Raw genomic sequence first — 25,804 nt, 5'->3', positions numbered from 1 at the left:
TAGTGTCTCTAAGCTGTTTTTGTGTTGTCGTTTCATCCAGCAGGCCAGCTGCGACTGCACACAGGATTGTTCCTGTAAATGCTCAAAGTGTTTAAAGTTTAAAGCAAGCCAGGAAGAGAGCCAATCCCCAGGCAGAAAGTTGGATGGTAAGGTCACCATCAGCTCCATTACTGTGACTTTAATCCTCAGTGGAATCTTTTTGCACAGATTTGCTGTAAGTGGGTCTTAATTGTACCTGCTGGTGGCTCATTTAGAAACACACTGTGCACACTGAGCTTTAGAAAATACTCCACAGTCTCTATATACCCATTAAAAGTTAATGGAACATGCAGTCTTGCCTTTATATGTTACAGTTTGTTTGATATCTGTTTACTGATTTAATTTGCACTTAGAAATGTATGACTAAGAGAAGAGCAAAAGTAAGAGCAGAAAATAAAAGGAAGAGTAAAAAAACACATTTAGAACGGTTATAATAGAAATGCAATAAAATCAAATCATTCTACCAACAGGTAACTTGGAAACCATCACAGCAGTGGTCCATCATCATGTGCCCCAGGCTCGTCTAATTGAGGCCATTGGCCAGGAGCTGACCTTTCTGCTGCCGAACCGGAACTTCAAACCCAGGGCATACGCTAGCCTCTTCAGAGAGCTGGAGGAAACCCTTGTGGACATCGGTCTCAGCAGCTTTGGTGTGTCCGACACATCGCTGGAGGAGGTGTGTGGAAACAAAAACAAAGGAAATAAATTTCTAACTGGACACGTTAACAGTAGTTTCAATTTAACATAAACAATTGCAATTTTTTTTACAGAAAGTACAAAAGAAAAAATCAATCATACATTGTATGTTTTATAAATATATGGTATAAATATAAGTGCTTCTGTCAGTCTTGGGTCCTGATAATAAGATGATCTATTTTCTTATAGATCTTTCTAAAGGTCACTGCAGATGGAAACGCAGCCAAAAAGAAATGCATTCAAGGTACATAAAAAGAGAGACAAACTTATTGTGGAACCCTCTTCAAACGTCCTATTGTCTTCTTATTCATTTATTGTGTTTCTGAATGTGTTGTCGTAGCCCCTGCTGTCCTGTTCCTCAGTCTACCCATTATCAAGTGTGTTCTTTCCTTCGTGTCCATTCTTGAACCCTTTCAGATAAATCATTGCAGCAGGTTTCACGAGCTAGTGTCTGTGGATTCAACAGAGTGGGTGTTGATGTGGAAGCACTAAAAGGTGATGGTGCCTTTCAGCTTAGAGCTCTGGACTACTGCTGCTGTTGTGGGACAAACATATTTTTTAAAGGTCTAATGTGGAGTTTAACTGAGAATATAAAGGAACATACTGACAGTCTAATAAATGGCAACTTTATGAGAAAAAAATAAAGTGAGAGTTAATAAGGTTTGAAGGTTCCCTATAATGTTAACATAAAAGCACAAAGATTGCAGCAGCACGGTACAGTTAGCCTAGCTTGGTTCAAAGAAAACACAGACACCTCAAAGCTCACAAAGGTTGACACGCTAGGGTGAAAAAAAGTAAGCAAGTACTAAAAGATTACAGCACCATAAAACGACGTTGTGTTTTTCTACTAAAACATAAGTAGAAAGGTTTCAATTCATTTTTCCCCCCTTTTTTATTGAGCAATGCTAACTGTTAGCCCCTGCTTTCAGTCTTTGTGCTAAGCTAATCAGCATCTGGCTGAAACTTTTTATAAAGCTTTGGCATGATTTTTCAAGTAATGAAACTATTAAAAAATTATACGATGGTATTGTGTTTTTCCTGACAACAGCACAATGCAGAGAGCTTCAGCGTGGGCATTCTGATGAGCGCTAGACCAGTTTTTATTTAGAATTGCAGCTTTGGGAGGGTCCAGTGTCACGTGAAGGTGATTACTGAGTCCTTAAGACATCCTCTGAGTATTTTTGGCAAATACATTTTGAACGTTGCTTGAAAAAAGCTAAATTGCTTGGGTAGCTCGCTGGCTTTTCTGGGTTCACAGCTGTGGCTCAACTTATTCTATGTCAATTTAACTTGGGTTTGTTTTCCAGAGTCCAATGGCCAGGGCCCATGTGATATCTCAGAGGCCAGTGCAGGCAGGGGATCCTACCAGGTCAGAGGCCTCTGTCTGATCATCAAACAGTTCTTTGCCCTGATGATCAAGAGGTTACATCATGCCACACGTTCCTACAAAGACTTCATTGCCCAGGTTACCTGCCTGTGATTTATCACATCATAATCATAATGATAATGACATATATGTAAATAAAGTTACAGTGTTTGATATTATTTCTTAATGTTACAGTATTTGCATTTAGTACACATTTAGGACTGATACATTTTAAAATATATATTTTTTTAATCAAGAAACACCAGACTTTTTTTGTATTAATCAGCAAGTAGTCAGCACATTTTTGTCCCACACAGGCCGTCATATGACTGTTACAGATCTTTGCTGTTTTCTAAACTGCAATTGTGTCTTTGGTAGATTGTTCTGCCCGCCAGCTTTGTCTTCCTGGCACTGATGTTCACACTCATTGTCCCACCTTTTGGAGAGTATCCCAGCCTGCCCCTCAGCCCCTGGATGTATGGGCGACAGTACACCTTCTTCAGGTAGTCCCAAGTTACACCATTTAGCTATCATGAGGAGACATGGCTCTTTAGTAAGGTCATAATGAAAATTTATTTATGATCGAATGGCATCGTCACATTTTTATAATTATCTTCCTTGATCGGTCTATTGCAGCAACGAGCGTCCAATGGATGCTCACATGAGATACTTTGGTAAGGTGTTGCTGGACAATCCCGGTTTTGGAACTCGCTGCATGGTGGATGAACCACTGGAGTAAGTGACCTTTACAGTGACTGTATATATCTAATTATTTTGTTGGAATATTTTTCTTTCATAGCATGCTTTTCGTTCTTCCTTTGCCAGAGATTTCCCATGTAACAACATCACCACAGAGTGGGAGATGCCCTTGGTTAACCCTGCCCTGATAGAAATGCTGGAGAGCCCACAGTGGGACTCCCTTAAACCATCTCCGGAATGTCAGTGCAGCACACCCAAAAAACTCACCATGCTCCCTGTTTGTCCTGAGGGAGCTGGAGGCCTGCCCCCCCCACAGGTAGGTTGACAAACTGATCTTCAACATTTTTCAGCTCATGCACACTACTTCATTCCATGAGTAGAACTTTTGCTTTTTTGATTGCTTTAGATCTACAACAAGTGACACGTGTCTAATTTAAAATGCAACCCTTTGTGTTGTTTTGCTCATCAGAGGATCCAGTCAACAGGGGATGTTCTGATGGACCTGACTGGTAGGAACATCTCTGACTACCTGGTGAAGACTTACCCCGGTCTCATCAGAACCAGGTACTGGATCTTTGTGACAGTTCAAAAATAGAATAAATGGAAAAACTGCAAATGGAAACAAAGGAAAGTAATGTAATCACACCAGTACTGTAGAGTTATTTGCTGTGAATTGATCTGAATTTAAGGTGGCAGATTGTAACAAGCACTGATATAATAAAAAAGATGGAGAATGGTGCACAAAATGCTGAATGTTACTTTTTCGTACTGTTATGCATTGCTATTTGAGAAATAATTCAGTCTCTCGTGTGATTTCTCCACAGCTTGAAGAGCAAATATTGGGTTAATGAGCAAAGGTAATTTCCACCCCACTTATACACTGGAAGATTAGATTTATGTCTAAATAGGGATCTCTCATGGGTTTTGGGGTACATATTGTGGAAGGATGTGAGGGTGTCTTGGTGCAGTGCTCTCTCTAGTGGTTGCATTGACGTATTACCGTCACAGGATTACAGATTACAAGTTTGATAGGTGTCAAATAGATTTTCTCTGTGGTGTCCAGGTATGGGGGTATATCAGTTGGAGGACAGCTTCCTGTTTTAGGAGTACAGCCAAAGACGATTCAGGATGTTGCAGCCCAGCTGGGACGACTTCTCAATGTTACTGGGGTAAGGCTCTGAGGCCAAATATCGTGTTTTCTTTTGTCTGTAAGTGCTCTGTCATTTCTGTTTAGGCACGCTTGCATTTTTTCACAAAAAAGGATTTTCTGATGAGCCTTCCAATTTTTATTTTTAGGGCAAATACTCCAAACAGATGCTGAATGATATTGGGACATTCCTCAAGTACATGGAGACTGAAAACAATGTCAAGGTTAGTTCGGCAAAGCTCATCTGCTGGATGAAAAATTCCTCTTTTTGATCTCTTTGCCTGTTTTATAACAGCATCTGATGAAGTAGTTTTTATATGACACGCTTGCATCATAAAGACAATATATAATTTGCCAAATTGTGTTGTTCACTGCTTTTCCCAGGTGTGGTACAACAATAAGGGCTGGCATTCGATGGTATCTTTTATGAATGTGGCCAACAACGCCATCCTCCGGGCAAACCTGCCCAAAGGAGCTAATTTGGATGAATATGGAATCACTGCCATCAACCATCCTATTAACCTCACCAAAGAGCAGCTCTCTGAGATCACTGTGTGAGTGACCATTGGCCAGATAATCCTTACCCCATTATACTGCTTTTGCTCTTTTTTTTAAAGGGAAGGTAAACAGTTTTGATAGTCCAGTCTTTCTATTTTGTATTTTAGCTGAGCCAAAACAGGATAGTTTACATAGATTTTCTAAAAATGAGCCTTTCTATGACCACCGCTCATGGAGACGTTTCTAATTTTCTTTCCTTTCCACAGACTGACCACCTCAGTGGACGCAGTGGTGGCTATTTGCGTCATTTTTGCTATGTCCTTTGTCCCAGCCAGCTTTGTCCTCTACCTCATCCAGGAGAGGGTCACTCAGGCCAAACACCTGCAGTTTGTCAGCGGTGTCAGTCCACTGGTGTACTGGATAGCCAACCTTCTGTGGGACATGGTACAGCAGCCCCATTAGCTTTTAGAGTGTGCTAGTGTCTGACACGTCGGCATATTCTTTTAACAGAGGCCGGTATTTACTGTCCCTCTCTGCAGGTAAATTACTCCATCAGTGCTGCATTAGTGGTGAAAATTTTCATCTTTTTTGATAAGAGGTGCTACACTTCACCAACCAATCTACAACCCCTGATTGCCCTGCTTATGCTTTATGGGTAAGTTGCAGTCATTTTGTTTGAACTGTGCGTGTCTATTATTTTCCATAATTGACAGCAAACAAGACAAACAAAATCAACATAGACAGGAGCGTTGCCTCAAGTGGACAGTTTAAAAGCAGCCATAAACAGTCGCAAAGCTGCCCGAATGCATTTTCTGTACAAATGTGTCCCCTGCGTCAAACTATTGTTATCAAATGTCACATTCTAAACTACAGAGAAGTACATAAAAAGACTGTAAAGATGGTGCAAAACGAAATTCCAAACCCAAAACTGTAATTGATCTTGAAGCTGGCAGAGCAACATGAAAAAAAGAACAGATCACATTGGATGAATGAATTGTACAGTTTCAACAATGATCAGGGGATGTGAGAGTTCAAATTTCACCAATGGAATGTGTTCTTCAGCTTAAGGATGGACCGATATGGTAACTTATCAGCAGTGTCGAGTGCAATCAGCCTATCAGCACATAGAATGGCACGGTAGTGGCCAACATTTGTCCTGTTTGTGTTGGCTTTGTCTTGAAACTAACAGGATTTATTTCTATTTAATTCTGTTGAGCAGAAAAACGTTTAGGGGCCATGTAAGCACTCAAAGGACATATGTTGGGACATTTACACTTCAAGAGTCATTGGGAGTTACATGTGTGCCACTGACCCACTCGCCCATCTATGGGTAGTTTAGGTCATTGACACGTGTGAGCCGTTAACCTGCCTGACCAACACAGTCACAAGTGGAAGGTGCAAATGGCTGTGAAACGACCTTAGGAGGAGAATCAAAGCCGCAATATGAGTGTTTGGTTGGTGATACCCGAGGCCACCTCCTCTGTTTAAGGTCCATTACTGATATGGATTTAAAAGCAAGATCAGCAGGCAATGTCCACAAGTGTTTTGTTAAATAGTGCCTAATAGGATGCCATTTGTGTTACACTTTGACATTCTCTTTGCTGAACTGATTCATATTTCTTTCTTTCGTAGCTGGTCTGTGACACCCATGATGTACCCCATGTCCTACGTATTCAACGTCCCCAGCACAGCCTACGTCTCTCTGTCATGTATCAACCTCTTCATTGGCATCAACAGCAGCGCCATCACCTTCATCCTGGACCTCTTTGAGAGCACCACGGTAGGTTTAGGGGGCTCGTTTACTTGAGTTCTGTTTACAATCCGCCTATCCTCTCGTACTCATTACATTTGTCGGATCACTTTCTAGGCTCTGTACAGGTTCAACCAGATGTTAAAGACAATGCTGCTCATCTTTCCCCATTACTGCCTGGGCCGGGGTCTCATAGACATGGCCACGAACCAGGCTGTGACTGATATCAACACCCGTTTTGGTACGAAAAACTACACATGTGCAATCAAACCTGTCATGGCCCAGCAAGCAAATACCAAATATAGATTAGGTTTATCTAAGTTGTGGATATATTTTCACAACAGTTTATAAATGAAAAACATTAAATGTGAAAACACAACTTAAAGCTGTGCTGTGTGTATGCTTTTCTTCAGGTGATGACTACAGTCCAGATCCCTATAACTGGGACTTCATTGGGAAGAACTTGTTCTGCATGGCTGTTGAAGGATTTGTCTATTTCATCCTTAACATTCTCTTCCAGTATCGCTTCTTCCTTGACCACTGGCAAGTGCAGCAAGACTGGATTACACAATCTGATATTTGACGAGATTGTCACCTGGACTTAACAGTTGGTTTGCTGATTAGTCATTTTTCCTTTTCACAGGATTCCAGATGGCCCAAAGCCTCACAATGCGGACGAAGATGTAGATGTAGCTGAGGAAAGAGAGCGAATCCACCAAAGTGGAAAAACAAACAACATTTTACACATAAAAGACTTGTCCAAGGTGAGGTAATTTTCTTTATTGTAGACTAAAGGATAAAAGTAAAGCAGAAAAAAAAAAGAAAAAGGTTTTCATACTAGCTGTTTCAATTTAATTTTGTTGCCTTCTTTCTTTGCCAGACATACACGGGAACAATCATCCCTGCAGTGGACAGAATCTGTGTTGGAGTATCACCTGGAGAGGTTTGGCTCAGTTTTAGCTTTAATGGATTTCAGACAGATGCTCCTCAGAGGAGACAGACTGTGAACTTTATCGTTTGTCTGTGTTTATTTTCTTCTCCTCCTCATCACCTGCAGTGCTTCGGTCTTTTGGGTGTAAATGGAGCAGGAAAGACCACAACATTTAAGATGCTGACTGGGGATATAGATGTGACTTCAGGAGAGGCCACAGTTTCTGGTCACAGGTTCGTAATATGAAGTTAACCCATGTGGTTGTTATCTGGATCACTCAGAGGTGAATCTATTAGTCTCTTTGTTGGAGGCATGTCACAGAAATCCTTTTAAAGTTTAACTGTGTTCCTACCATGTTGTCTTTGCAGCATTTTGACCAATATCCTGGATGTCCATCAGAACATGGGTTACTGCCCGCAGTTCGATGCCATAGATGAGCTGCTAACAGGCAGAGAACATCTGCACCTCTACGCACGCCTCCGTGGGGTCCCAGAGTCTGAGATCAGCAAGGTGAGAAGTAGCAATACTTCTTGTTTTTGGTGGGAGTTTGACCGTTTGCCATTCCTGGAGGCCTCCGAGATCTGGTATTTTGGGAATGTACAACCAAGAGGTCCTCCTGGGGCAGACCCTAACACACACTAGAGACATTGTGTCTCTCAGCTGGCTTGGTGACACCTCAGTGTCAGGGGGACAGGGGGACATAGGTCTGAACTTCTCCACTAAACTGCTGCCTTTACGAACAGGAGCCAGAAAAGTGTAATGCGAGGCACATATTCGCTTCATATTTAGGTTGCAGAATGGGCCATCCAGAAGCTGGGCCTCTCGGAGTATGCCAGTCAGAGCGCTGGGACCTACAGTGGAGGTAACAGGAGGAAACTCTCCACCGCCATTGCCATGATAGGCTGTCCTGCTCTGGTGCTGCTGGTGAGGCCAACCATAGTACTACTGTCTTTAGATGGCTGATTATTTTGCATGGGCTTTACAGTTGTGGGAACGGTCAGATTTGAATAGACAAAATTCAGCTGTGGAAATGTCAATGTGTTTTTATAACACTGTACTTTAGGATGAGCCTACCACAGGTATGGACCCTCTCTCCAGACGTTTTCTGTGGAACTCCATCATGAGTGTCATTCAGGACAACCGGGCAGTGGTCCTCACTTCTCACAGGTAAATTATAATTATCGCATATAGATATATGTGAGTACAAATGTGTTTGTAGCTGTGAGCACACAACAGGATTGTTATTACTTCATATTCACAGTATGGAGGAATGTGAGGCTCTGTGTACCCGCTTAGCCATTATGGTCAATGGATCCTTCAAGTGTTTGGGAACCATTCAGCATCTCAAATACAAGTGGGTCATCTCAGTTTATGTCATATTGCTAATAACGTTACAAAAAATACCAAAACGTCTACATAAAAAAAACCCAAAAAACTGTTATTCTGATCCAGATTCGGTGACGGCTATGTCGTGACCATGAAAATCAGGGCAGCGAAGCCTGGCTGTGCCCCGGACCTGAACCCCGCTGAAGCCTTCATGGAGAGCACCTTCCCTGGCTGCATTCAAAGGGAGAAACACTACAACACTCTACAGTACAAGATTTCCTCCCCTTCTCTGGCAAGGATATTTCAAATGGTGCTGGCTAACAAGGACAAACTCAACATAGAGGACTACTCTGTGTCACAGACCACTCTCGACCAGGTGATTAAACTCGGGCAAACAGAACGTAATGAATTCTAAAATGGATATTCAAGATGGGTCATATCTGCTCTCTTTTAAGATTTTAACTACCTTATATATTTAAGATGTTTTAGCCCTGCTTTCTGTAAATGTTCTCTTCAAAAAGACAAAACTTTACCATCTCTTTATATCTCTGGTGTCGACCTGTTGTAGCTTACTACATCATTCATTTTGATCTTCATATTTCCCTGCAGGTGTTTGTGAATTTTGCCAAGCAGCAGTCAAGAGAGGATGACTCTATTGTATTGCATCCAAAAGTTGCTGGAGCACAACGTTATATCGATACCACACCCATCAAGTCTTTAAGGAAGGGAACTTAATAAGCTGACCTGGATGACAGCTGTTGGTTCCCACTCCGGTGGCCTATGGACTCGTCAGCACTTCGGAGGATTATGGAGACAGGAATAGAGCCACCTTTTCAACACAGAGTCTTCAATCACATCTCCTCTATTAGAAACCAGTGACTGCATCTATTTTTAGATGCTAAAAGCCTCAGATGATGAACTTGAGCTATCCAAAAGAGGTCTGCACTTTTAATCCATATTTAAGGAGCCTTCTGATTGTGGAATTTGGTCAGTCGTATGCGTTAGAAACCTTACAGCGACGCAAGTTGGGGCAGCAGTGTTTGGATTTGATTCAACACGATGCAATGCTGCACATGGTCTACTTTGCTTTTAAAAGTAAACAGGGTTAGTGAGCATTTATGTGCCTGCTGTATGTTTTATGTTCTGCTCACCTTGTAGGCCTTGTTGAACTAAATGAAATACAGATTTAGAAATAGGAAATGGACAGAGACATTTCATCTATGAAAAAGATTTAAAAAATAAAAAGCTAAGTGTGAGGTTGTGAAAAGGCATAGGTCCTTTATATATATATATTTTTTTCTTTGCTTCAGATGCCATGCAAGATTGTCTTTAAATGCCTTTTTAAATGTGAGAAAACACCCAAAGGAGCATAGTTCTAGCACTTTATTGATCACAAGTATTACACTTTTTACCAAGATGTTTGGCAATATGCTAGTGCAGTACTGCTGATAATCATTACAAAATCCTTCTGCTGAAGTCAAAATCATTTCAACACTATGTGATAGTTTGGTGTCTATGTTTTTGCACTTTATAGCATATGCATGTGCAACTTTGGTCATCTCTCTGCATTCCAACAACACCTGGTGTTACTGCAGAAAGATGACAGAGACAGAAAAAAATGGTGATGTTTCTATGAGAAGCATGAAATAAAGTTTGTCTTTAAGATGTGCGCCTTTATTCAGCCCGTTTCAACTTACATGTGCGTTTCTACAAAAAAACGAAAAAAAAACCCTAACTACCCAACAAGAACACAAAAGTTTTCTACTAAATTGAATAAAACCTGAGATTAGACAGAATGGGTCAGAGAAGTTATTACTGAGTACTTGGTAAGGCTTCTACACGTTAATGTCGGAAGGTCACAGCATTTTCAATTTCAGCGAATAAGCTGATCTGAGTAGAAAAGCTTAAAGTTCATTTGTTTTCTTCTACAGGCACTTTATCAAGAGGAAAAGTTTGTTGTATTTCTACAGGATAACTTCTGTACAGACTAATTCTCCTGAAAATTTTAATAGATGAAAACTTTTATCGCTTTTAAGCCAGCCCACTTTTAATATGGCTTTCTAAAATACTACACGTTCAAGTCCTTAGCAGAGTTCTGAAGGAACTGAATTTAAGAATCCAAAAGTTAACAAAGCTCGGAAAACACCACTGAAGAGCTATTTAAGTGCAGTCAACTTATATTGCTTATATATTGCTAGATTTAATGTATAGGACGAAATTAAACCCAAACTTAAGAACTGAACAGAGAATGAAATGTTCCCTGCTGTTTTTAAAGGCTCAGATACAGTACGTTGCCATATTATTGCTTCTATTCCAACTGGTTTCAGCTCAGTCATAAATATCAAAAAAAGAAAAACGGATAGCGCTGGACTCCCCGCCGCTGTCAGAGAATCAGGGGGATGATGGCCATCCGAATACAAGGATAGTCTTTGAACTCTCTGATGTAGGCTTTATGCTTTCCTTTAGCCCAGATGGTCATCTGAATGAACCCCAGCAATGTGTACACCACCACTGCAGGAAAAAAACAAAACAACATACAATGACAGATGCCTGTATTCCACCACCTTTATATATAGGACATGATCAGTTGGTTGAGAGTATGATGTCACATCATGCATTCATGGAGATACCTGGCAGACACTGGGTCATGATGGAAAAGCTCATCCAAGCTCCAACCTACAGGATATTTGTCAAGTGCGCAGGCAAACAGAGAGGTAAATACACATTTTTATTTTTCTTGCTGGTTAACATAAGAAATTGCAGTGAATGTTACCTCATATGTGTAGTTCGGACAAGAAACAAAGAAAAAAAGCCACGTGAAAGGGTTTTTAGTTGGCACAGGAAACCTTTTGCCTCTGGATCCTGAAGTATTTCGAGGAAAAAGAAAAAAGTTTCTGTTTGTTTATCATGCAAAATATGACCGTTGCAGTGTTTCTTTGAGCAATGAACAAAAACAGTAGACTTAGACAATTTACCATAGTGTTTTTGGGTAGATAAATCAACAAAACAAATGCAACGAGTGTCAATGATGGATAATCTACGGACAAGTGAATGGCTTTAGTAAATATACAGTAATTCCATCATCATCGCTTTATCGCCAACGTAAGGAGAGAAAGAAAAGTTCAACTCACCATCTCCTCTGAGAGTACTCAGACTCAAGTGAATGGAGAAGTTACCCATTTCACACATCTAAAGCAGAATTGATCAAATCAGGAGTCTGACTTTATGTCGGTCCAGTGTGAGTATCAGTATACGTACCGCAAATATAACTAGTGCATAGTTGACTTGCAGCTCTCCATATGCTGTGAAGAGAAATGGTCTGGCATTGATATGCTGCGAAAAGTATAAAAAGACAAAAAAATGTCTGTTTGTGTGGTGTGAGAGAGATATATCTTGTTTCTCCATATTAATGAGGTCAAGAGACTGATAGCCCGCGACACTAGAAGATGGGGTTAGGAGTTTGGTTGGTCAGGGCCAGGCCAGAAACATTTACTTTTAACAAGAAATATAGTTGTTTGATGTCCTTATGATAACTGCCTCATGTCTTTCCTGTTTATTTGGAGCAGTGGTTCTTCATAAAATTACCGTTTTTTTTGTATGTGAGATGCAATTCACAAGTGACCAGTGGGGGCAGTGTCGAAGCAAATCTGATCGGATGTTTGATCGTCCTGATCGAGGGGCTTTAAACAGCAACAAAGATACCATCGGTGTTACCTTTCCAGTTGTGATCTTAATACTTTATCACCCAAATGCTAACCTCTCTATTCTTGTTATGTTCATTGATTAAATCCTGCGACTCCAGGTGCTCTGTATAGTCCAAACTCTCTGGTGTGCCCCACAGTGGAATTTTCCAGTGATGGGCATAGTACATAGACAAGTGTGTGAACAGTTAGTCTGAGCCAGCTGTTGATGTTAGTGTGAGGGTAAAAGCAGGTACATTTCAGGCCTTAGGGTAAGGGTCTTGGGAATGCATTAAGTTAAAGACGGGACCCCACAAAGACAGAAAACAAGAAAGTGAGTGTTTGTGTCTTTTCAGTTTGACTTACATGGAGGTGTATACAGAGGGTGGTTGATATAATAGGCTAACCATGCTGAGAAACTCCAGTAATAAACACAATTCTGAAACAAGAAGCAGACAACACTGCTACTGCAGCTGAAGAAACACATTGCAACTGACTAGGAACACTCTGAATACTAATAATGAATAATCTGTCTTAAATGAGATTTCTCAGTCCTTAATGTTTCCCAACTGCATCTTTTTTTTGATTATCATGAATAATTTTTTTCCATCACAGATCCATCTAGGGATGCACATTGTAATCAACAGTGGTATTTCCGATTATATGATTTATGCTGTAGACTTGTCCTTATAAATAACAAAATACCTAAAACCAGCTACAGCTGGAGAGAGGAAAAAAGGTAACACATTGTAAAATATCCTCTTTTCTAGACAAAGTTATGCTCCCTCACCTTGACTATTGTCCTGAGAGGCATGGTTCCGTGGGAGAAACGATGCACAAAGATAGTTTCTATCAGCCTCTTCATGTAGTGGCAGGTGTGACAGATGCAGGCCAGTCTGAAAGAGGAGAGGGAGTAATAACTGGACTGTTCTTGAGCCCCTGCTTCTACTGTCCATCTCTTCAAAATATGTTTTCAGCAGCTTTCAGATTGGAGGAGCCAGAAGATTGCACTTGGAGTGGTCCATTAGATCCACGATCTGACAGTCAAACTGTGTCAGTGCAGCAACACATCCTTTATTTAACAAAGAAAGCTGCAGGTAAAAAAAACACTTTCTGTAGAGGCTTAAGATGTCTTAGTCCTAAATTGACATGGGTGCAGTTTTAACATTCGAGGAGCTGGACACGAATGAATGAACAAAAGGGACTTGCAAAACCATCCTGTCACAGCAGCTTTTAAGGTAGATTTTTCAACAAACAATTAAGTTTTGAGGTTGGTGCTCTGACATGAGGTCATGCAGTTACTGTTCCTGATTTCATTTGAGTGACAGACCTCTTGCTAAATATGTCATTTCATATGCAGTGAGACATTACTCCAGCAAAAAACGTTATTCATCCAGACAACAAATCTCGTGCTCAATAAGCTTGTTAAACACTGAATACTTCATAGGCAATTACCAGCTTAAAAGCCTGTTGTGAGCTTGTAGCCTGTCATAACTTGTGCTATAGTCGACATTTAATTTTCTACTTACGTGACAACAGGATGGGGACTGGAAGTAAAGGCATATCTGTGAGAATAAATGTACGGTACTCGGAAAAAAAAGAGGAGGTAGGTGAAAAGGGGCCCAACGTACTCTGCAAAAAACACCTGAAAATAACATACACTGATTAGATCAGTTTATTATATTCACCCCACTCTATTCATTGACTCTATTGCAGAATCGGTGAATAAGTGATCTTAAAGCTCGGTCTTCTCACCGTAGTCCAACCTAACTGTGGACCAAGATCTGTGAAGTACATAGTGGCAGTGGTCCCCACAGGTAGAGTCTGCAAGACTTCATCATCTCTGAGTGATTTTCCTTCTGAGAAAGAAGATAAAAAACACATTTTATAAGATTGTATCATTTCACTAAGCAGGGTCAATGCTGTGACGTCATGAAATGGCAGTGCGGGCAAAAATATTCAGTGTTGCCAGTTATGTGCATATGAACTTAATAAACACTGATTCTTAAAAAAAAAAAAGTTGTAATGCTGTCTAAAATGTAAATGAAAACAAAAGTGCACTGATTTGCAAATAGAAAACTAATGAAATGTTGACAGTGAGGCAATTCACTATTTCATGAAAAATATCATCTCATCTTGAATCCGATGGCAGCAACGCGTCTCAAAAAAAAAGTCGGGATGGTGGCAATAAAAGGCTGGAAAAGGAAGTGGTACTCAAAGAAACAGCTGAGGAAACAAACTGAAAAAAAAAAGCTGGCAACAATTCAGTAACATGTCTGGGACTGTTGCTGGAAATTTGAGAGAGGAGTGTTTTCATTCTTGTCCAATATAGCTGCTCAACAGTCCTAGCTCCGAGGCTTCTGTGTTGAATTTTGTGTTTCATGACGTGCCAAATATTTTGACTTCAACAAAGCCTCCAACGGAAACACACATATAGGTCATTTGTTCATACCCTTCAATTAGACTCTACATGCCACAGAAGGGAAATACTCCCGAGTGTCTCCACATCAGACTTTATTTTAAAAAGTCTTTGTCGTCTAGCCTACTGCTCAAAGTGCTTTTCCATCACAAGCCAAATTAATTGATTCACACACACACACAGACACACAAAGCACTTCCTACACCTGCTTTGTCCTCTATCACTTTCATTCACACAGTGATGGTTATATCAGAAGCAAGGCCGTAACCATGGAGTCAACATTCTCATACTGACCTTCAGCTGTCTCATACTGCCTTCAACCCAATCTCATACTGATCTTCCGCTGTCTCATACTGATCTTCAGCCATGTCGCGTACTGATTTTCAGCTGTCTCATACTGACCTTCGGCTGCCTCATACTGCCTTCAACCCAATCTCATACTGATCTTCAGCCATGTCTAATACTGATCTTCAGCCATGTCGCGTGCTGATTTTCAGCTGTCTCATACTGATTTTCAGCTATGTCTCATACTGATCTTCAGCTGTCTCATACTGATCTTCAGCTGTCTCGTACTGATTTTCAGCCATGTCTCATACTGATCTTCAGCCATGTCTCATACTGATCTTCAGCTGTCTCATACTGATCTTCAGCCATGTCTCATACTGATTTTCAGCTGTCTCATACTGATTTTCAGCTGTCTCGTACTGATCTTCAGCTGTCTCGTACTGATCTTCAGCTGTCTAATACTGATCTTCAGCCATGTCTAATACTGATCTTCAGCTGTCTCATACTGATCTTCAGCCATGTCTCATACTGATCTTCAGCCATGTCTCATACTGCCTTCAACCCAATCTCATACTGATCTTCAGCTGTCTCATACTGATCTTCAGCCATGTCTCATACTGATCTTCAGCCATGTCTCATACTGATCTTCAGCCATGTCTAATACTGATCTTCAGCCATGTCTCATACTGATCTTCAGCTGTCTCATACTCATTTTCAGCTGTCTCATACTGATCTTCAGCCATGTCTCATACTGATCTTCAGCCATGTCTCATACTGATCTTCAGCCATGTCTAATACTGATCTTCAGCCATGTCTCATACTGATCTTCAGCTGTCTCATACTCATTTTCAGCTGTCTCATACTGATCTTCAGCCATGTCTCATACTGATCTTCAGCCATGTCTAATACTGATCTTCAGCCATGTCTCATACTGATCTTCAGCTGTCTCATACTCATTTTCAGCTGTCTCGTACTGATCTTCAGCCATGTCTAATACCGATCTTCAGCCATGTCTCATACTGATCTTCAGCCATGTCTAATACTGATCTTCAGCTGTCTCATACTGATCTTCAGCCATGTCTCATACTGATTTTCAGCTGTCTCGTACTGATCTTCAGCCATGTCTAATACTGATCTTCAGCCCAGTCTCATACTGATTTGCAGCCATGTTTCATACTGATTTGCAGCCATGTTTCATACTGATCTTCAGCTATGTCTCATACTGATCTTCAGCTGTCTCATACTGATCTTCAGCTGTCTCATACTGATCTTCAGTTATGTCTCATACTGATCTTCAGCTGTCTCATACTGATCTTCAGCCAAGTCCCTTCAACACACAGATGTCTCCCGTTTGTACTGTATGGATGGAATACTATATCGCAGAACCTTAGTCTTAAATTACTCTACAATTTATATACTTTTTTTTAATCAATTACTGAAGCTCAGTCCGTCTTTAATTCTGAAAGGTTCCCTTTTTATTTCCAACCACGCCCAATTAGATCCAACATTTTTTTAATGCCACTTTTTTTTAAAGCCTTTAGTTGCTCGTGTCACAACACTTTCATCAGTCATCAAATTCATGATTATAAATTGAGCACACTTTCAGCATTTGATAAGTTTTATTGAGACTAAATTATTGGATTATGAAATATGCAAGTTACTGCACTCTGTTTCTCTTTTGGAAGTTGGTTTGCAATAAGCCTTGAGTTTTAAGTGATGGTTCAGGTCATCGGCACACAGTCTTTCTACCTGGAAATGTATTTTTGGACACATCCACAGATAATATGCAGCAGTAATTAGGTGGTATTTTTAGTATGTCCTTGGAAGTAAATGACCCAAATAGCTTCTGTCCAAACGCCATCAGTGTACCTTTTAGGAACAAGGTAGGGCTCATAGTCCTGCTTTGTCTAAAGTGAACAAGATAATAATGTGCATTAAATAGTCCATCTTTGATGTTAAAGATAAAGCTGGAATGAACAATTACTTAATTATTTTTGGCTTTATGAAGTAATGGGGTACCTTTTATGGCTGTCATTCACCTCTCAATTGAAAGTCAGTGCAAATACTATTTAAAGATTTGTGAGTTGCTCCTTTATAATACCGGTGATATCATTTCCCATTATTAGGCTTGTAACCCAGACTGAAGTACTCTTTTAGTCACTGATGATGACGATATTTATATCCATGCATCTTTGCAATAATTAAATGCACTGGAATCCTATGGTTTATCACAAACCTTCAAACCATTACAGACGGCTGCAGATTGTATGTCTGTGTTGGATGACCTGCTTTGTTCTCGTGTCGAGACAAACATTGGCACATTTATAAAGCTACTGCTCTGCTCCTAACTTGTCTACGACGTACATCCTTTCAAAGAACTATTACTTTTGAGTGTCTTGGATGTCAAATAATATACGACCCCCTCTGCCTTGAATGAACTACAAAACCACCTATATCTTTCACTAATGGAATTTAAGCTCATTTTAAATATTAGAGGCAGATAGGTAAATGATGAATGGTAAATGGACTGTATTTATAAAGTCTAGTTGACCACTCAAAAAAGCTTTTACACTACAAGTTAAAATGATCTATTTACACCCACTCATACAGCATGTCCTAGTCTATGTAATGTTACAGGCTACATGGTGCTTTTTTCTCTGTCACACACATTCACACACCGAAGGACGCATCTGAAGCTACGCAGGACACTCTTGAAAAAGAGGTAACATTTCAAGTCTAAGGTCAGACTGTCAAGAATACAATTGAATCGTCAAAGATTAAAGTTGTACTTTTTGAAATGAAGTTGGAATACTATTAATAAAAGATTAAATAATAAGAATAAAGTTGGCATACAGTTTACTGATAGATCATGTCCACATAGGCTACCATAAATTAGCTCATAACGCTGTACTTCAAAATAGCTTTTAGTAAAGCAACTATTTCTCTTTTACGACATAAACACAATAGTATTAAGGTTTAGTATATTTAAAGAAAATGCGTCCATTTAGGACAAATTATGCAAGAGCGGCACTGCTGCACACCACCTCCACAAATAGCTGGAAATGGACAGATGCAAGGGCATCGATGGTTACTCCTGTATTCAGTCCAGTAAAAGAGAATATGATGTATCATAATACACAGTCACACATACTGCGTTTCTATTGATGGTTGCATTCATGGTTTTAGTTGCTCTGTTGTGTGGATGGTAGCCATCAGTTACATCGCTTCATAAACTCACTTTCACATCCTGTGGATGTACATGTCATGATCTATGTCTTTTTGGTATTTTTTTATCTTGGTTTTTGTTTTTCCATGTTGTGTATTTCCATTCTGTTTGTTGTTGTTAGTTTTCTTTTTCTTTTTTTCCTGTCTTGTCTCAGTTCTATTCACTTCCTCACTTGTTTCCTCAGTCCGGTCATCAGCTCCACTCCCCTCACCTGTTATTTTCCTCAGCTGTCTGCACTCACCAATCACCCTCCTCTGTATTTAAGCTCCTGGCTTCATTCACTCTTTGCCCGATCCTCATCATTACCATCTCTTGTGCTGATCCTAGTTTCTGTTCTGGTTAGTCTAGTCTAGTCTATTCAAGTTTTACTCAGCGTTTTGATTTTGATATCCATGTTTTAGTTTGATGTATTTCCAGGCTTTGTTTTAAAATAAATAGTTTCTTTTCATTTTTGCCTCCTGGCTCTCGGTCTGTGTCTGCACCTGGGTCCTCCTTCCTCGCCACCTCCTACACATGACAGCACAAATGTTGACAGCTGCCATTCAGTCACTCTCCAAACTTAATTTGATCGATCAGTGATTTTTATTGATCTAAAAATCTTCCTCCTCAAATCATTTCTTTCTCCCGATATGATGTAGCAATATGATATAGGCATTTTATCATGTTTTACAGTCTTAGAGTTCAACTATAACTTGACTAATACTCAAGGTCAAAGCTAATGTATTCAATACTTCAATGAAAATCCTTTGTAGTCAGTTTCTTTGAAGTCTTTGACACGTGACACACAGCTGCCAGCGATGCAGCCTCCCTTAGATGCTGCTTGTTGTGGAGTTGCTCTGCTTCTAGTTTGGTCTCCATCAAAGTGGAGCGCAACTAAATCAGACTAAGAATCAGCTGATTTACTCAGACAGTTAAGGATATTCCAGTTCTTTACCCTAAAAAGGGATGAAATGCTGTTCAATGAGTTGTGATGCGTTCGGCTAATCTGAACCCTACAATACAAAGATGTAACTACAACTTAACTACTTACTGGGATCAAGCCTCAGGGCCTGTCTTGCTGGATACCAGTGAGGATCTGAGCAGATCAAACAACAAACAGATACAATACAAACACTCACATACAAGGTTGGTCAGAGTTGGCATTGCACATAGCTTTGGGCTTCAGGATCTCTAATAATTGAGCGGTGGGACTCTGATGGGTGTTGATGGCATTGGTGTCGGCAAACATTTAGTAACATAGTCAAGCTTATGACAGACTGAAGCAGAACAAGTGGATTAATCATTATCTTTATCCAAGAACCATAAGATCAAGTTCTAGTTTACAATAAATGCATGTCAGATGTCAAACATATAACAACAGTACATGCATGTAAAAAAAGAAAAACTTTTAACTTTTATGTATCAGAACATAAAAATCTTTCGGTCCTTATCAGGTCTAAAAATTCAATAACTACAACCTCAGATGAACAACAGCACTTGACATGTCATTATTTATTTAACAAAAACTAAGCCCCAATGCTGAGGCTTAAAATCATGTAAAATCATCTCATGATTCAAAAGCTTGTAGAACCACCTTCAGCAGGAATTAACTTGAAGGTATAGTTTGCAGTTTTTTATAAGGCGTTAACAGTCTTTCACATCATCGTGGAAGAATTCTGGCTCTCTCTTTTTCACAGCGTTGCTTCAGTTCTTTGAAGTTTGCAGACTGTTGTTCATGCACAGTTCTCTGTCCTTCCACAAGCCACAAATCAAATGCTTGAAACTCGGTACGAGGTGTTTGGTTTTTTGCCAAACTTGATGCTGTCTCCACATCTCCACTTTGGTCTCATCCATCCAAAGGAAATGGTTCCATAAGCCTTGTTGTGTGTGTTCACATGCAACTTTGCAAACCTAAGCAGTGCTGCTTTTGGGTTTGTTGCAGTTTATATGCTCATTGAGCAGTCTGACCTTGGAGTGAACTTTCTAGGATGTTCATTCCTGGGAAAATTGGCAGCTGTGTAGGATGTTTTCCACTTTTGAATAATCTTTCTCTCTGTAGAATGATGGATTCTGAATTGTTTGGAAACGGTCCTTTTTAATCTTTCCCAGATTGATAGGCAGCAGCATTCACTTGCTGTCTTGCATTGTGTTAACTCACACCTGAATGCTCCAGCTCTGAAAAATTGACTGCAAATCTCCTTCTTTTACAGAAGTGCTCCCACTTGCCGATGATGAAGTAATCAATTGCATTGGATTAGCAGCACCATGCTGGTACTTACCCTCCTAATTCTTAAGGAAATACTAAGGGTGTACATAGGTTTTCACAGTTTCTGTATTTTGGCTTAGTTTTTGTGAAATAAATAGTATGCTTTGACATGTCTTGAATTATTCTGAAACTTTATTTACCTATTTTGAATACCTGGTAAGGACCACATGATTTTATATATTTATTTCTTTTTTTTTTGTATTGTGAGCGAATAGGTAAGAATGATAAGACATTTTCTAATTACCTGAAGTTTCATAAAAGCAAACCATGGGATGATAGAAGACTCATCATTACTAGACACTATATAACTGAATTGAAAGCACTCACATGACTTGTTAAATAAGTTCTTTATGTCTCCTATTGTTGAGTGAGGCTCCACCTGAAAAGAATACAGATATAAAGTTTGTAACTTTGAGGTAAAAACTTTCAAGTTTGCAGTCATTATAAAGTCCTGCTGTGCAGCCAGACATTGTTCAAATCTGCAGAGCTTCATGTCAAATTCTGTAAGCATACCTTATCTAAAAAGCAAAGCTGCTTCCTTGTCCTGGCATCGAGAATCTCCACCTGTAGAAAAGAAAGAACTACTTTTTATAAAGCATTAGAACCCATACGCACATCACACAAGGGATTTATCTCCTGTGCTCATTAAGGGTTTACGATAGCCAGGTAACACTCATCCATTTTTTACATTTAATTTGATTTCATCTTATAATTTATTGCTTGAAGAAAATATAATTTACACAAATACTGATATATATGTGTGTGTGATGTGATCTGGATGAGAACATATGCTCCAAAAATCTTTTAGCACTGATGTTGCCTTTCGAGATATATAAGAAGCTGGTTACATAATCACCAATGCACCCCCATACCATCAGGGATGCAAGCATTTTAACTGAGTGCTGAAAACAAATGCTGTTTTTTTTTTTTCAACACAGAACAGTTGTCCACTTTCTGTCCATATTGGCCCAGACACTACTGTGGCATTTCTGGATCACGGTCACATGACAAAGCTTTAACCCATATCTGAGGAAGGCACAGTGAATTGTGAGTTCATGCAGCGATTTCCACAGCAAACACAAGCCTGTTATTAATGCAACGACAGCTGAGTCCTTGAAGATCGTGGGCATCCGATATGGATTTTCAGCCATTTACGTCGTGCTGTGTCCAGATTATCTGAATGTTTTGATTATATAATGTACTGTAGATGATGGGATGTTCAAAGTTTTTTTTAATTATTATTTTTTTAAATTGTATGTTGAGGAACATTATTCTGAAATTTCGCCACAATTCTCATACATTTTTTGCTTATTGCTAATGCTCTGTCCATCTTTTTGGAACTGTGGTTGCATGTGTTGCAGTTTTTACTGTATAGCATTTACCGTACCTGTACAGCAGCCGGTTATATTCATAATTGTTACATTTGTTTTGAATAACTCTTTTCTGTCAGGTGCGTCCAGTTCTCTGTTTTAAGTGGCACAATCTCATTCTGGGTAATGAGGATGCCTGAGTCTGTTACAAGAAGAGGAGTTGTGCTGCTATCTTGCACATTTTTTTCTATCTTAATTAGACCATGTCAACGGTGATGTATGGCATATGCAAGGAGGGTGCTGGGTGGGCCGACAATTTGCCCCGAAAGCACTCCATACTGTGCTGCTCAGCAGAGCTGTCCCAGCTAAATAGGTTCTTTACTGGACAGTGTAATAACCCACTAATGGATACCTAAAGATTTGCTGACTGCACAGTCAAGAAAGAGAGAATGAGAATGAAGCAGAGCCCCACCATCTGCTGTTTGTAAAAGTAAAAGAACACACATTTAAATGAAGCATTCACTGAATAAAGATCAACACAGTTCATCGGTACAGTGAGGTAAAACCCTCAGTAACAAGTGCTCACTTTAAGTGTTTTTGTTAGAAAACTGGAGTAGGTCTTGTCCTCTCTCCTGTTGGAGTATGTTCAAACTTGGCAGCATCTGAGGACATAGCATACTGACGTTCCAGAAAAGGACAACCAGGGAAGTGAGTTTGTTTTTCCCATCTGACAACCTCCAAAGGGCATCTTTGTGCCACATCCTGATGTATTTGCATGCTAGTGAAGAGAAGGAGTGCCCTTATGGCCATGCCTTGTGAAACAGTGTGCTCAAAGCTGTATTGTGCCCTTGTAAACCTTGTTATCTGTCTCCCTGATCCTTTTGTGCATGCAGGGCACAGCTGACAGTACAGGTCAAACAGAACTTGTATATGAGATATTTTTATATGCAAGGGGAAATGAACACTCTTTATATCTCGGGTGTATTTTTTAGAAACTTTTTTGCTTTCAACATATCCTGTTCTAATTATCCAACTAACTAATATTAGCTGGGGTTCTCTCTTAACTATAATGCCCCCCCTTAATGTGAAAGCCGATTAATGTAATGACTGATCCTGAACCACATGATCATTACTTCATGCACTGAGCACAGTAGCTACTGCTGAAGCTTATTAGCTCCATATGGCTGCTCAACAAAAATCATTATCTGTTTTACTTTCATAGTAGCTCCAAATTGACAGAATTTCTCGTTCAACCACGTAAAGCAAGCAACTAACCCTTTGACAAGCTCTTTTTAAGGTGCCAGTTATTAATTGACACTAAGTTTTGAATTATGCAGTCAATTGTCTGAACTGGTGCCAATTTTGAAAGAAATACATTCCACAATGGTAAAATACTGAACTCTTAATGACTGTCAGTGAAGACAAAGCAAATTATGCTAAAACGGCCGGTTACTTGTGTTTCAGTGTGTTAGGAAATACACTTTGAATTGTGGGGAAAGTTTCAGACAACTTACTCTTATCTGGTTTGTGTAGCATAGAAAGCCCTGGAAATACGTTGCGCATCCACAAAACCGAAAAAGTGTGGTGCCAATCTTGAAGCTAGGGTAAGGTTGGATAAAAGCTAATCATTTAGGAAAATATGGTCATTTCCATTATCAAAGTGAGTTACTTAAATAATCAATACCGCTTTCACATCTATTCTTTCAGTATGGATGTTTGTTGAACAATCGGTTTGCTTGGTTCAGCATTCAGACTGGAAACAATGGAAACCTTTAACACGAGTTCAACTACCTCATTGTAAAAAAAAAATACATTAGCAGTCATAATGAATGCATGCCTCTTTTAATTTCAGGCTGGTTTGCCTTATAGTTTGACTGTAACAGGTACTATAGTGGGGCATGGCACACATCCCAGAGCAACCTGTAATTAGCTTCAGCTCATAGGCCTGCTGCACTTAAAGCAAATTACTTGTCTATTTCTTCATTAGTGCTCATCAGACCCTGTGAGACATAACCAGAGTCACGAGAGGAATCAGAAAAACAAAGGCTCCAGCTTTTAGTTTTTAAGGCATAGAATCTTGAGATTTTAGAAACTTTCCTATTTAAAAAACAGAGGAAGAGAAAATCCGCATTTCAGCTTTATTAAGAACTTGCAAAAAATGACTCCACCTCTTATCACCCAAACTGAACTGAAGACTTGTGAAACGATGATGAAGAAATGTAAAAAATCTCTACCAGTAAGTAGCAGTTTAGAATCTGAGTTCAGCAGTAATACAGTACACTGACTTACCTCAAAGAAGGTGGTCCGGCTCATGTTGGTGGCCTAACGTTATTAACGCCTCAATATACAGTGTGAAAAACAAAGGATTGGAACCATCACAAGCAAACACAACACATACACCCCTCACACACAGAAATAGCTCCTCTCCTTTCCAGGCCAATCCCTGGACTGACCCTTATTCTTTCCAGTCCTCTCCTCCTCCTGCTCCTCCTCTTCCTCTCTCTCTCGCCTTCTCTTTTTATCTTCATCCGAGACAGCGGTGGGACACAGAGTCACCGGTGGCCCTCCAGAAACCCTGCACATGGTCTAACCCTTCCTTTTTTTGCTGCTTTTTCCTCTTTGCACATCTCTGGCTTTTTTCCTGTTAATTAAAGGTCTTAGCATAACCCAGCTTGGCTTGAGCAGGTGAAAGCCAACCAGAGACAGAGACTGTTAAGAGCAGCTGATTGTAAGAGAACGTCAGGGTGCAAAACAAGAACAAAGTTAGATAAACACCAACCCGTGTAGAATGCACTCGCAGGAAACAATACATTCCTTTTACACCTAAAGTCGCATGTGTTTTTAAAAAAAAAAGAAGAAAAAAGCTATAAAATACACATGCAATATAAATACCATTCTATAAATGAAATCCACCTAATGCCAGCAAGAGAGTTATGGCTTGGAGCACATTTCTCTAAAGCTGCAGTGCAATGTCGTGTCAGCATAAGATGAATCCATGAGGGATGGACTGAGCACCAAGATATCCCTCACAAAAAGAGTGCAACTTAAAAACTGCAGTCCATCCACTGCATTTATAGAAGCCATCAATACAGTTTATCTGGTTTGGCGACAAGATGTAATGAAAGAAATTAAAATCTCGTAAAATTTTATTTAAAGATTTAATCGCCTGTTTGTCAGACAGTGTGGTTAGTTAAACCCATTACAGTGTTTTATTGTCATCGGACGTAGTTTTATGTTGTGTCTTTTTCATGTAGTTTATGTTTGCACATGCTGAATTTATTTTACATCAAATTCTCATGTTACCAACCCCAGCAGGGTTTTGACAGAAACTCGACTCAAATCTTAAAAAGTTAATTTGGAATGGAAAGAAACCTCGCAGTAAATGGTCAAAATTACAACGAGACAAAACACAGGGCGGACGGGCTTGCTCCAAACTTTAATTTATATCATTGGGCGTTCGTACTGCGTTCCTTGAAACATTGGTTTGATGCAGCTTCACCCTGGAAGACACTAGAACAGGAGCTGGTTCATCCTTTAAGACTTAAAGATGTAGCTTTCTCTGGACTTAAATATAAGAAATGTTATTCTTAATTTGGTTGACGGGTGGCGAACTGTTCATTTCACAATTATGGGCTCAACATAGCATTTGGATATTGGACATCTCGGGCCAAAATGCAATTTTGGATTATCCCATTTCATTATCCCAAGAAGCTCACAGTTAGTCTATTTTAGAGTAAGATCAGCACTTAATATACATCTAGGAACAGGGACTATTGATTGGGATGCTATGTGAGAAAAAGTATTTCGGTCATCTAAAAACCCAAATCAGTTCTGTGTATTCAATGTGTGTGTTTGCTTCCTGTGTTAATAATATTTAGAATAAATGAAAGTTGATTGCAAAAAAAAAATAATTCTCATGTCGCTTGTGTTTGACAGCGTGCTGCTGGCTTCGTATTGTTTCTCCAACCTGTGCTTTGTAGCCCTTTTTTTTACCTGTCGCAGCATTCAATGTGGTTGTTTATCGTTTATTTATTTGATATTCGAAACATCTGGCCAGGGGGAAACAGATGCAAATTACAAGGAGTAAACACACGCATAAAACTGGACTTTGATTTACTGAAGCTGTTTGGGCTAGATAACAAAATTCAGTTTCCCCCTCAAGCAGAACGGTCTATATTTTGAGTTTG

The 25,804-nt window shown here is 39.7% G+C and overlaps 2 protein-coding genes across 2 annotated transcripts in view; one reads left to right on the top strand and one right to left on the bottom strand.

Moving 5' to 3' along the window:
* Positions 1–10,182, top strand: part of abca4a (ATP-binding cassette, sub-family A (ABC1), member 4a) — a 30,515-nt gene extending 20,333 nt beyond the window's left edge. The window contains exons 24-49 of the mRNA XM_072378230.1: positions 41–146; positions 510–715; positions 925–979; positions 2,043–2,200; positions 2,480–2,604; positions 2,738–2,836; positions 2,927–3,116; positions 3,270–3,364; positions 3,625–3,657; positions 3,864–3,969; positions 4,097–4,171; positions 4,332–4,501; positions 4,712–4,889; positions 4,985–5,100; positions 6,078–6,225; positions 6,313–6,436; positions 6,609–6,738; positions 6,839–6,959; positions 7,076–7,138; positions 7,253–7,359; positions 7,495–7,636; positions 7,916–8,050; positions 8,190–8,293; positions 8,388–8,480; positions 8,579–8,828; positions 9,062–10,182. Coding sequence (XP_072234331.1) covers positions 41–146; positions 510–715; positions 925–979; positions 2,043–2,200; positions 2,480–2,604; positions 2,738–2,836; positions 2,927–3,116; positions 3,270–3,364; positions 3,625–3,657; positions 3,864–3,969; positions 4,097–4,171; positions 4,332–4,501; positions 4,712–4,889; positions 4,985–5,100; positions 6,078–6,225; positions 6,313–6,436; positions 6,609–6,738; positions 6,839–6,959; positions 7,076–7,138; positions 7,253–7,359; positions 7,495–7,636; positions 7,916–8,050; positions 8,190–8,293; positions 8,388–8,480; positions 8,579–8,828; positions 9,062–9,187 — 3,255 coding nt within the window. The 3' untranslated portion in view covers positions 9,188–10,182. The remainder of the gene's footprint in view (positions 1–40; positions 147–509; positions 716–924; positions 980–2,042; positions 2,201–2,479; positions 2,605–2,737; positions 2,837–2,926; positions 3,117–3,269; positions 3,365–3,624; positions 3,658–3,863; positions 3,970–4,096; positions 4,172–4,331; positions 4,502–4,711; positions 4,890–4,984; positions 5,101–6,077; positions 6,226–6,312; positions 6,437–6,608; positions 6,739–6,838; positions 6,960–7,075; positions 7,139–7,252; positions 7,360–7,494; positions 7,637–7,915; positions 8,051–8,189; positions 8,294–8,387; positions 8,481–8,578; positions 8,829–9,061) is intronic.
* Positions 10,183–10,341: 159 nt separating this feature from the next.
* Positions 10,342–24,047, bottom strand: tecrl2a (trans-2,3-enoyl-CoA reductase-like 2a). The gene is made up of 13 exons (XM_072378231.1): positions 23,907–24,047; positions 20,821–20,871; positions 20,635–20,686; positions 19,093–19,137; positions 13,888–13,991; positions 13,662–13,777; positions 12,923–13,028; positions 12,499–12,571; positions 11,711–11,754; positions 11,584–11,641; positions 11,226–11,314; positions 11,083–11,128; positions 10,342–10,963 (listed from the first exon to the last, which is right to left on the bottom strand). The coding sequence occupies exons 1-13, from the start codon at positions 23,928–23,930 to the stop codon at positions 10,836–10,838; spliced, it is 936 nt and encodes a 311-aa protein (XP_072234332.1). The 5' UTR covers positions 23,931–24,047; the 3' UTR covers positions 10,342–10,835.
* Between the last annotated feature and the right edge of the window lie 1,757 nt (positions 24,048–25,804).

The sequence above is a fragment of the Leuresthes tenuis genome, unplaced genomic scaffold (assembly GCF_036924035.1).
Source record: "Leuresthes tenuis unplaced genomic scaffold, fLeuTen1.0.hap1 SCAF_24, whole genome shotgun sequence".
In the NCBI taxonomy this organism is placed as follows: domain Eukaryota; kingdom Metazoa; phylum Chordata; class Actinopteri; order Atheriniformes; family Atherinopsidae; genus Leuresthes; species Leuresthes tenuis.
Note: the sequence above shows the minus strand (reverse complement) of the source record. Positions and strands in the feature narration are given on the sequence as shown.